The 12,896-nt window shown below is 34.8% G+C and overlaps 1 protein-coding gene across 1 annotated transcript in view; it reads right to left on the reverse strand.

Moving 5' to 3' along the window:
- Positions 1 to 1,970: 1,970 nt before the first annotated feature.
- Fbxl5 (F-box and leucine rich repeat protein 5) overlaps positions 1,971 to 12,896 on the reverse strand; it is a 44,622-nt gene continuing 33,696 nt past the window's right edge. Inside the window, exons 10-11 of the mRNA XM_005365984.2 lie at positions 8,980 to 9,128; positions 1,971 to 2,756 (exon numbers count right to left, since the gene is read on the reverse strand). Of these exons, the coding sequence (XP_005366041.1) occupies positions 2,680 to 2,756; positions 8,980 to 9,128 (226 nt within the window). The 3' untranslated portion in view covers positions 1,971 to 2,679. The remainder of the gene's footprint in view (positions 2,757 to 8,979; positions 9,129 to 12,896) is intronic.

Genomic DNA, 12,896 nt, shown 5'->3' on the forward strand with positions numbered 1-12,896 from the left:
TGACTTTTCTGTTTCTATATTGTGAAATACATTAAGGAGTATAGGTATTAGGTCTTCTTGGAAGTTCTGGTAGAATTCTGCATTGAAACTGTCTGGACTCATATTACTCTTTGCGGAAAGCTGTCCTATGTGATGTTTGACAGCAGGAATTGGAGAGACTGCCCAGCAGTTGTTGCTCCAGGTTTGATTTCTATTATCCATATGGCAGTTCATAATCATTCTTAACTCCAGTGCCCTTTTCTGACATACATGTAGGCAAAACACACATAAAATAAACCTAATTTAAAAAATTAAGTAGTGTAACAGCCTATATGGCCTCCACCCACTAGATGCTCTGGTTGCGTTCTTCTCAACCATGTTTGGACAACCAAGACTATTTCCTAATGCCTAATGAACTCTGTGAAAGAATGATCTCCAAATCAGAACACTGGTGGAGCTTTCATTTTCAAAGACAAGAGACTAAGTATCAACTTTAACCTTTGCTTTAGCTGACACATTCCTCTACCAAGTTGCATTGCAATTACATCTGTCTCTACTCTGCTACTTTCGTGAACTCTTTAAGGAACAGTTGTCCAGACTGACCCATAACAGTTACAAAATAACAACAAAGAGACATAGTAACACCATAGTTAAGAAGATCAACTTTGTATAAACCCTAGTTGTGACACTTACTAGCTGGGTTATCATGGTTAAGTTACTTCTTCCATAATTACAGAAAAAGACCATACTGCCTGTTTCATTGCACTGTGAGGCTTATAAAAGCTAGTATATCTGAAGTACAACACTGGCCTTATATTTAACACCTAAAGTTTATCAAGCACCTGATGCAACTTATACAACTGGTACATTTTATTCTCAGAAGGAAATCAATCATAAAAATCCTGGATATACTGAAACCAAGTAGATCTTCATATAAGAGGACAGTTTACCATGAGACTAAGAATGAAAAACAAAATGTGTACATGTTGTAAAAACTCCATTCCGTACAATTTCTGAAAACTAGCTTTTCAAAGTTAATCTAGTAACAATAGTATCTAAGCCAGGTTCTTAAACACTTACCCATTTCCTCTCATAAGATTACTGTTTTCTGAATATGTGAGGTTATAAAAAACCTAAATCCTCTTGTGATGACTCAAGACATTGTTCTGTGCAATTTCAAGTTGATACCGAGAAAATTTAGCACACATTTGCATGAGACTCATTCCTGGGACATTTTGTGGGTTTTTTTTTTCTCCCTCAAAATGGTACTCACAAATAAGCTTAATTAATCACTTTGAAAAATAAAAGCCACAGTAACTATAGTATGTCTTACAAAATAGTCAAACTTTAGACTTGACTCTATACTCAAAGAAAATGCAATACTTTTTCCTCCCTCCTTTACATACTTACAGGAAGAAGCTATCTATAGTGTCCACAAGACTCGACTTCCTCAAAATATTAAGGTTACCTGCTTGTACACATGCTCAACCCTGTACCAAATCTGTAGGGTTCCAGTTTGTTTTCAAATGATAATGAATCAAAATAAAAACTCTTGACAGCAGGGTCAGGGTGACTCTTCAAAGAGAATGTCAGCAGATACATCAGTTTAATTCAAATGTCAGCTGAACTGCAGAATGTTCCAGAATTCCTCCAACTATGTTTCAATTAGGTAACTCCTGCTTCATTTGCAGACACCGTCACACAGTCTCACAGGAAGGAAATGCTTACAGACAGAGAAGCTGACTCCAGGATTACTTCCTTCTACAGCTTTGTTTGCACTTACAAGAAGGAAGAAAAAGAGGCAGGGCACCATCTTCTTCTTCATGACATAAAATTATAATTAATTTCAAAAAGATATTTAACACGGTAGTATTTAGTATCTAAAACTGTTAATGTGTCAGGGTCACAATTTTATGGAGGCTCAATGAACAAAACATTTAGTAAACCTGAATTCAGACTAAAAATAAAATCACAACACAAGGTATTGCTTGGTAAAGTTCTCAAAGTAGTTTTTATTTATACATTTTTTCAAACACTTATGGAATTTTAAAAATCCCTCCCAAATTTGACAGTTTAGGGACAGTAGTGGAATCAGGTGTCAAAAGCAAATACAAATAGACAGGCGCTTTTACTAGCTCACTGAGCAAACACTGAGAGGCCAATTTATTCTACAATCTTAAAGAATCTCATCTCTAGATGTGTTTGAATTGGCCCCTAAGAATTGTTAAAATAAAGAAAATGTTAGGAAAAAAGAAATTCATTTCCAAAATGTCCAGTCTTTGAAAATAAAACTTCAGAAAGAGTATCTGAAAGGATCTGCAAAACTTGGTACAGTGTTTACACATAGAGAACCAATAACCCCCACTGACTAAAATGCAAAATAATCTAAAAATACTTTAAATACCATGGCATTAGTGATACTCTTTTTAAAGCATTTCATTTAAAAGAAACCAGTAAGACTGTTCTCACCCAAAAAAAAAAAAAAAAAAAAATCCTGATCCCTTTCTAAAACAAAAATTACTTTGCAAGGAAAAACAACACTGTACAATTCACTGCTAAATTAAATTTCTGAGACTGTAAGACATGGGGCCAAAACAATCCAAAAAGAGGGATGTTAACACAAGAAATGTGCTGTAAGTAAAGTGCATGAGAGGAAGCCTGCTCAGCTAAATGAAGTACACCAAGGTCAGAAGTCAAGAGTCATTCGCCAGAGCGGCAGCAGGCTCGAAAACCACACTGCAAATTCTGGCATCCACTGGCGGTATCAGCATGAGGACCTGTATGAAAGTAAACACATGTGAAAGGAGGAACTTCTTAGAGACCATACAAAATAGCTCTGCCTACTCATCTACCACTGTTCTACTAGCAGTTCACTGACATCACACAAGTAAATCTTACAGTGACAGCATTAAAACTTCAGACACAAACTGTCAGTAATAGTCTGATTTCATCTAAAATATCCTCCATGAAAGACGGAACACAATAAAATTTCCCAAGAATATTACAACCCAAGATGAAAAGGAGACAATCCACAGAAACAAGATTGCCGGATAGTTTAAAAACAAACTCTTTGAACATCCTTCCTAGAAACATAACATAAAGCATAACCCTATCTGAACTGTGTCAACTCAATAAATAGAACACTGAACAATTAGAATAAATGTCACATTCAAAGTTTAAAACAATATACTATATAGGTGCATATACAATGTATGTGCCATACTCTTGAGCATTTGGAGATCTCTGAAAAAACAAATGGTAGCTTTAGATGAAATTATTTCCCAAAACTGAATACAAAATGAGTGACTAATTAAACATCTAGAATATAAAATGGTGACGCATATACAAACAATAATAAACCTCTTGTGGAATAACTGGAATTTTACCCCAGCTGCACTATGCAACCCAGACACTAGAAAACAAAATCTAGGTCTATTCAGGAACATAGCTAAAAATTAGAAAAGTACAAAGAAATTTCACAAAAGTTAAGAGTGCACTGAACAAAATGGTTTTAGTTTTTTTTTTTTTTTTAAAAAAAGCAAATGTAGAAGGGTTGTTTCTAGCATTTCAAAGACTTGGTGTAGCTGGTACACTGGATTAAGGAGCAGTTCTCTATGCTTCCACTGGGAAAACCAAAGCTTGTAATTATGATACATAAGGACAACACAAAATGAAGACATGAAACAGAACTTCAAGACAGAATGAACTTAACATCACACTACCCCTCAGGGATCTCCTGCTTAACACAAAATGCAGAATCCATTTGCATCATTCTACTTTTCAAGAGCAGCAGGACACTGCAAAAGGTGACTATGCTATACCCCTAGAGGACAGAAATCATGAAAGCTGCAACTAAACACATAGAATACATGTATCGCCAGATGTTAAACATTTCCTTTTATTCTCAAAATAGCATATATGAAAGAAAATGAGGAATTTCTTAGAATAAAGTCTCTGAGATATAATGTTCATATATTTCACTATGTAAATGGCAAATTATCTTTAAGAAAAACACTGACTTTTACATTTATGTATAGAATTGCAATCAATTATAATTTCACTTTGTTTACATATTTAAGATTGACATGTTTGGAATTAGCTTCAAATAAGGGAAATAGACATGGCATACAAGATGGAAATGGGACATAGGATAAATCAAAAAAGACTGGCCTCAGATTTCAGACTTTGAAAACTACGTTTGTTGGTTTAAAAAGTACCCACAGGGCTGGAGAGATGGCTCAGTGGTCAAGAGCACTGGCTGCTCTTCCAAAGGTCCTGAGTTCAACTCCCAGCAACCACATGGTGGCTCACAAACATCTGTAATGAGATCTGGCGCCTTCTTCTGGCGTGCGGGCATACATGGAGGCAGAATGTGGTATACATAATAAATAAATAAATTTTCAAAAAAAAAAAAGTACCCACAAAACAAGCACTACAGACTCATTTTTACTACAAGCTAAAACCTTCTATTTCTAATTAAGCTATATGCCAAACATTTAAAATTTGTTTTTAAAAAGTCCTATAAAGCAGCAAATTCCTTATTTTTCCTTAAAATAAGACACAAAGTTAAAAGATTTAGTACTTATTTATAACTGTTAGAAATGCCCTGGCATGGGCTGGAGAGATGGCTCAGCAGTTAAGAGCATTGCCTGCTCTGCTCTTCCAAAGGTCCTGAGTTCAATTCCCAGCAACCACATGGTGGCTCACAACCATCTGTAATGAGATCTGGTGCCCTCTTCTGGCCTGCAGAAGTACACACAGACAGAATATTGTATACATAATAAATAAATAAATATTAAAAAAAAATGTCCTGGCAAAGAATCCTAAGTTTTGAAATTCCCCCCATTGTCAATCTTTGACAAGTTTTTCCATGTAACATATTTCCAGCTTTCCTAAGCACCAGTCAGTCCTCAACCATCCACTGCTTAGCTTGGCTTCACCCCTTACACAGTACTGCTTTGCCACCAAACATCTGATATCTTTTCACTCACTCCCTGACACTTATAATGCTCAGACTGCTGAATCTTAACAAAATATACCTATTATTTATCAGTGCATAATTCTATTCTCAGGAACTATGGAAAAACATGAAAATTCTTAATGTTCCAAATAACAGACCATATAGTCATACCACACACACACACAAGCACACATACACACATTTTTATGTTTGTTTCTCTGTTTAAGACCCAAAGACTTATGTCTTCCAGGCTGGCTGCAAACTTCCAGGTTGAAGTAGTCTTTGTGCCTCAGCTTCCCAAGTAGCTGGACTACACAGCTCCCTATACCCTGTCTACATCCATGAACTTTTATTTTTCGTGACAGAAAAGTAAAGAAGAAACACTATATTGAATTCCATATAAAATTCAGTATTAAGAAAAAAAAGGCCTAGGGGAAAAAACAGTTAAAGATAGAAGCAGTAAAATATTCAACTCGTTTTTAAGGGAAAAATAGTAAAAGGGGCCTCAACAGTATAAGTGGTGAAAGATGCTATTCTCCCATTAGACTAACAAATTAAAGAATACTTTCCTTTAAATATCTGACTTAGCCAAACGGTTAATGTACCACGCTAAATTATAGTAAAACTTAAATTAAGTTAAATTAAAAGGTAAAAATCTCCTAATTGCTAAAGCAAAGAATACTACTTTTTAATATTGTGATGAAAAGAACTACAAAGGTAACTAATTCTGTTTATAAAAATGCGATGTTTTTCTTGGTTTTAAGTACCGTATATTACTCATGATGTGCATATGTCTTCACTTACCTTCACTTACCTTTGATTCCTTTTTAACTTAAATTAGAAACATAAGAGAGCAAATCATCTGAGACTGTCACCTCCAGAACTATGAGCTAATCTATCTTAACTGCTAAATTATGCACAAACGGAAATGCAAAGCAGCACAAGAAAGTTTACTCACTACCATCGTTCAACTGTTCTTCAAAGCTTGAAACTAGGCCATACAACAACTACTTTAATGATAAAGTTTTGTGTAAATATTATGGATAAGACACCTTGCATATCCAAGTCAAATAACATAAAAATCATGGAGAATCATTCAGAAGAAGCAGAGTGTGTGTTTGGCATTAGAGCTTAATACAGTATCTTGCTCAAAGTAGAAATGGAACAGCTGATGGCTAACACCTTCCCCAATGTTTACCAGTGCTTAGAATACAGGTCATCCTGCCTTTTCGTTCACTATTTAATCTCACATTTATTAGCATTAAATTCTTTTAGCTAATAATGTGGTAATTATGTAGATTTTTTAATAAAATACATTTCAAATTAAATGTTAATCTTAAATATGTATGTTTCCTCATTACTCTGAACCATGTACTAAATCATAACCATTATTTTCAGAAATAAAAGTGAGGATTCTTAAACCTTCATCAAGTATTTCCTGTACAAGCTGAGCTTTAAAAGTACTATGCCAATGGTGTCACCTTTTCCAATTGCTTTTAAGTTGTCCAAATGTCCTTTTACAAAAGAGACTGACTCAAGTATTGCTTTAAGAGCAACTACCTAGAATCCTAAGAAGCACATTATATAAGAAGTCACCCTGTAAACTTTAAAGGATTTCCATTTCTTCGAAATCATGCTCTATCAAGTTAAGAAAGGAAATTTAGTATTATTTCAAGTACTGTAAATATCTTTCAAAACTTAAAAAAAAATCAGATCCCTCAATTAAAATATTCTACTGAAAATTAGAAATAAAATAATACAGTCATCAAAGGAGTAAATAGCTCCTTTAGAACACCAATATTATATAATCAAAACAGATTAAGATAAAAATAATATTGAGATTTTAATCACTTAACCTTTTCATCTAAATATTTTTAAAGTTTAAAAACATTTAAGTATAAAGTAAGTAGGCAAATAATAAAATTGAACTAAAACTCAATACTTCCCACCAAGATACCTATACCCACTAAGCAAAACAAATTAGGTTATGAGATTTGTTTCCAAACACAACCTATACTGAAATTATATAGGCAATTTAAGTGTAACATACAAATAAAATATCTTATATAAAAAGTACTTGCTAATTAGTCTTAAAATGTATCCTATAAGCCTTATGAAGTTTTGTTTTTAAAAGCTGTACTTATTCTTTCAGATTACATGTTTTTATGTGGGTATATGTTCATAGGAGTGCATGCACTAGCCACAGAAGCCAAATGGGGTGTTGAATCCCCTGGAGCTGGAGCTACAGGCAGTTGTGAGCTGCCCAATGTGTCTGTTGGAAACCAAACTCTGGTCCTCTGTAAGAACAATAAATCATCCACTTAACCACTAAGTCATCTGTACAGTTCCCTATGGCTTTATTTTTTATAACAAACAAAAGCTTCCATTCATGAATGTCCTTTTGTTTTTGTTTGTATAAGTAGGTACAACCAAAAAAAAATAGTAACTATTCATTTTTTTTCCATTTCTTGGCTATACGTTGTCAGCAAGAGAAAGTAAAGATAGGTACTACCAAGTTGTTTTTGTCAAGAACATGTCAGTCTTTCAGAACTAGAAGAGTTAAGATCTCCAGTCTCATTTACTTTAGGAGAAATCTAAATTCCAAGCCATAGGAAATTTGCTAATTTCGCTGCATGCTAAAATGTTTTTCTTGTCTCTGTTTACCTAGCTCCTGTCAACTGTTCTACCTGAGAGAAACTCTGATCTTCCCTTTCATTTTAGAATAACTGGACTCTCAAAACCAACAGTGTGTAGTATAAGCTAGGTATAACAGAATGGAATTGTTTAAATGTGTTTCTAGTTATAAATACAAGATGATTTGTTTTATCAATAATTGAGGAGCAGCTTTATTACGCTTCTGAAAAATTGTTTCTACTAAACACAATCAAATGCCCAAAAGAACAACAAATATAATTTGAAACTGTATATTCTAACCAATACTTTAAAAAAGAAAAAAAAAGTGGGAGGAAGAATGTTTGTGTGTGTTGACTTTTTTTCTTTCTTTCTTTTTGTTTTTTTTTTTTGTTTGTTTGTTTGTTTTTTGTTTTTCGAGACTGGGTTTCTCTGTAGCTTTGGAGTATGTCCTGGAACTAGCTTTTGTAGACCAAGCTGGCCCAAATCTCAGAGATTTGCCTACCTCTACCTTCCTAGTGCTGAGATTTAAGGCATGCACCACCACAGTCCGGCTGTGTGGGATTTTTATGTAGGGCTTCACATGGTCCAAGCTGAACTTGAAGAAAGGGATGTCCTCGAATTACTGACACTATCTCCTGAGTGCTGGGATTAATTATAAGCATAAACCCCCACTCTTGGTTTTATGTGGTGCTGGGCTCAAACCCAAAGATTCATGCATGCTAAGCAAGCAGTCTTTCAAAAAGCTACAACCCCAAATCATACTTCAAGATTTTTAAATCAGTTCAGGAATCAGTAGTCAACTTCTAAAACGGTATAGGAATTTTGGTTATGCCTAAGCCATCTCAATCTTTTCTCAGTACTGCACAATCTATTTCCTCAGTCTTGAGGGAGATTAATACGAAATAAGACACAGGGCTCCTGAGGAGTTCACATTACAAAAGTTTCCCTTTGTCTATGTGCCACACTGGATAAAGCAGTGCTGTGAGAAAAATGAGCCTATCATTCCTAAGAAACCAGTGTGTCTAGAAAATCAATATTCTTAAATTGTTAATGCTAAGTGCTAGAATACTACAATGGAATTCCCAAAATGTCAGAAAAATCTTAGTGATTCTATAACAACTTGTCCTTTTTTAAATGATTTAAACTCTTACATGTTTAAAATTCTTTTAGAATGGTAAGAAAGAAACTTACCTTCAAGAAGTGAGTAAAAATGTGTGTTATTTTGATTTTAGTAACTTAGAGAACCAAATCATTTTAATTTTATTAAATTTAAAGGACTAACCCTAAAAGTAAGACAATCTGTGCAACTGAGAATCTAGAGAGCAAATAAACCCTATAAAAATTATTAGAACTGTCAAAAGTTTTAAATGTATTCTTCAAAGTATCTCACTGTTAAAAGGCATTACCGTTAATGTTGTCACAGTAGTAAAAGTATTCATCATTGAGGGAAGGACATGCTGAGACCAAATCCTGCAGCCCCGCACCAGTTACAGTAAGACAGCCAGAGAGATTAAGGTGCTCCAAGTAAGGCAGTCCTCCTCCCAGAGTCAAAACCCTGCAAGAGAAATAATGTGACAGTCAGCAAATACTAACCTTTGAAATTTTTAATATTTCGAAGGCCCACTAGATCAATATTTTACATACCTCTCAATTTGCTAATAAGAAAAGTTAAATTTTTTATAAAACACTGGAAACTGACTCATCCTTAAGCAGAAATACATTGACTCAGAAAAGTGTTGTAAATTTTTCCTAAAGACTCCAATAAAGCAGCATATGACACCTTGCATTATAAGAACATTACAGTAACTCAATTCTCACATGAAGAAACACTGAGACCTAGAGATGTGCTGTTCATTCTCCCAACACACTAACAGAGTAAAAACTATCAAGGAAATTCCTGAAGTCTGAAACATATTGCCAGTTCTGGAGTTCCTCCCATAGCCTAGTGAACTGGCCCTGCAGATGTCAGACAGGGAAGGGAACCAAACCATGCAAAGAGATAAGAATGAAAACCCAGCGCAGACTGACATCATCAACTACTTCAGGGAGTCTAATACCAGGCGGTTCATTGCCAACATATTTAAAACACATTACAATTTGGGAAAAGGCAACAATCAGTGCAATCGGTTCAATTCCAGGTGCACAATAAAACTAAAGGTGTGACTACATAGAGACTCCTTTACAAAATATATGTGACCGTGAGGATCTAGCTAACAGGCCTAGAATCAAGTGTAGTCTCTGACAGAAAGCACAGAATCCAGCAGGCCATAAAATACACGTGACATCTCTGAGCCTAAAGATGGGTACTGTCTAGGGAGGAAACCGTCTGGGATAATCATTCTGGGGAATCTGGATAAGGTCTGCCTTCACAGATAACAAAAGGTCACCAGGTCATTAATAAAATCTACTCTTAGTTTTTTAATGGAATACAGGTATCTAATTTTTATTTCCTTCCATTGAAAAGACACCCCTGTACGATTAACATTCCTGGTCCTCTTAGTGCTTCTCTGTGAGTACAACGACCTCTATGCCAACAACCTAGTAATTCCTACACATACATGGATATATCAACACGAAAACATGTTTACACTTAAATTAACATATAAATATTCATAGCAGCATTACTCACATAAGACAAAAAGCAGAAATACCTCAAATGTCCACTGATGAATGGATAAACAAAATGTGGTATAGCCATACAATTAAATGTTATACAGCTATGAAGAACACATAGGTTATGATTTGCACAATCTTTAAACACATTATGATATGTGGGGGAAAAAGCAAACATTGAATACAGTCATGTAACAGTAGGTAAACCCACAGAGATGCTTGGTAGATTAACTGGCCGTCAGCAACTGAGGACAGGAAGAACTGGAGCAACTGCTAATAAGAATTTTTATTTAGGAGATGACAAAAATATATTAAAAGAGGATTACTGACGGTAAAATTGAATAGGATGTAAATTTATTTTAGTGTTTAAAAAGAAAACCAAGTATTACATTCATGTATAAAAACTACAACAGATTAAAATATAACAAGAATAAGATTGAGAATGCCAAGATTCTATAGAACAATAATTAAAAGAATACTAAAACATCAAAAATGGGATAACTAGAAACAGAAGAGACATATTAAGAAACTAATATGCCAAATTCAGTCTTAAAATTAATGCAGCTCAATAAATTAAGAACCAGTGTCAGAAGTAAGTAAACTATTATGGTGATAAGAACTACGAATTTTTGTTTTTGTTCTTTTGAGACATTCTTTGTCAGACAGTATTGATTAGCCTAGAAATCACTGTACAAAACAGATTATCAATGAACAGCAACTGTCCATCCACTACTTTCTAAGAGCTGGGATATACCACCACATCTGGCCAGGACTATGGGAATATTGATACTCAGAAAGGATAGTGAATGGTAAAGATTGGAAAGGGCATGTTTTAAATCTAATTTATCTTATATTCTAATTTTAAAGAAAAATTTCCCAGCATTTTGCCGTCTTTATAGACCTCAGGTTAACAATGGTAGTAGTTCACAATCTATGTGGTTTGACAGGAATGAGGGGATGTTTTTTTAGAGAGGGTCTCTCTCACTAAGCTGACCTTGAACTCAGGTAGCCAAGGGTGGTCTGGAATTCAAATTCTTCTGCCCAAGCCTCCTAAGTGCTGGGATTAATTGGTCCAACAAAAGCCCTTCAAGGGAAGAAAATACTTAAAATCCACTCCCTCATAAAGTCTAGCAACTTCAGCAGCTCACAATAAAAAATATACCTTTCAGAAGGTAGTCTAAGAGACTCAAATGGTATCTGAAAGCAAAACAAACAAAATGAAGTACAAAATGCTTCTGTTACAAGTACACCTAAATCAACCGTCACTGGCTTCACCGAACCTTAGTGGAAAAACAAACAATGAATACAAACAAGCAATTATAATGCCACATGGCGAATGCTCTTCTGGAGATCCACAGAAAGACTCCGAGAGGTCAAAAAGGCATCATTTCTCATAATGGCATTAATGGCATATGTTATGAGAAAAGTAATAAACAGAATTTAGCCCCTAGTACTATGTTACAAAGAGAAAATATGAATATGGTTATTAAAGACAAAAGAAGACAGTACCACAAAAATAAGAAAAGAGCTATTTAGGGCTAAAGTGCAAGTGTGTAAGTGCGTGTGTGTGTGTGTGTGTGTGTGTGTGTGTGTGTGTGTCTTTTGGGGCAAAGATGAGATTAGAAAAAGTAGAGATATCCAAATTACAAAGGTTAAAAGCAAAGGCTATAAAATTGGCTTTAACCAAAGGTAGTATGAATCAATGAAAGACTAAGAGGTATAGTCAAACAGCAAGAAAAAACATTCTAGAAAGATCTCTCTCATCTGTGTCTTGTCACAAATGCCCAAGTACACCGGACACAGGCTGAAATAACAAACCAACAAACAAAAAACCCAAATGAATAATAAATTATGCCCTAAATCAGGGAAAGAAGCATTTAAACAATTAATAAAAAAAAAGCATACAAAGAAAAAAAACACAAAAAATATACAAGTTATAGAACTGATTCAAACAATAACGATTCAAAGGGGCCTTTATTTCAAAAGGAGCTTTTATTAAAGAATAAAAGCTGGGTGGTAGTGGTGCATGCCTTTAATCCCAGCACTCAGGAGGCAGAGGCAGGCTCATCTCTTTGAGTTTGAGGCCAACCTGATCTACAAGAGTTAGTTCCAGGACAGGCTCCAAAGCTACACAGAGAAACCCTGTCACAAAACAAACAAACAAACAAAAACCAACTGAACAAACAAACAAAACCAAGTCCCAAATTCAATAATATATAATTCAAACTATTTAGTGCCCAGCTAAAACTATTAAATATTAAAACAAACTATGAGGGAAATGCATTAGTCAACAGAAACACAGCAATAAATGATAAAGATAGTAGAACTAGTAAACAATAAGTTTAATAATTTTAGAGATGCCAGCAAGATAGCCAACTAAAAAGTTCCTAACACTTGCTCCCTCCCCAAAAGATAGCAGGACAACCAATAAAAACTACACTTTGATGAAACCAACACAAGAAGGACCAGCATGTCATGAGCTCTGCAGAACCCAGAGCCGAGAGTGGCCTCATACAGGATGAAAGAAAATATGTCATCTTCACAGTTCAATCCCCAAAAAGCAACCAGGATGAATTTCTTACTGTAGGTAAAAGGGAAGTAAGAACCTCCAGTAACCCCATCACCACCCTGAACACTTATAGTCCTCATAAATATTTAATTTATTTATTTATTAAAGATTTCTGTCTCTTCCCCGCCACTGCCTCCCATT

This window comes from Microtus ochrogaster, unplaced genomic scaffold (genome assembly GCF_000317375.1).
Source record: "Microtus ochrogaster isolate Prairie Vole_2 unplaced genomic scaffold, MicOch1.0 UNK5, whole genome shotgun sequence".
Lineage (NCBI taxonomy): Eukaryota > Metazoa > Chordata > Mammalia > Rodentia > Cricetidae > Microtus > Microtus ochrogaster.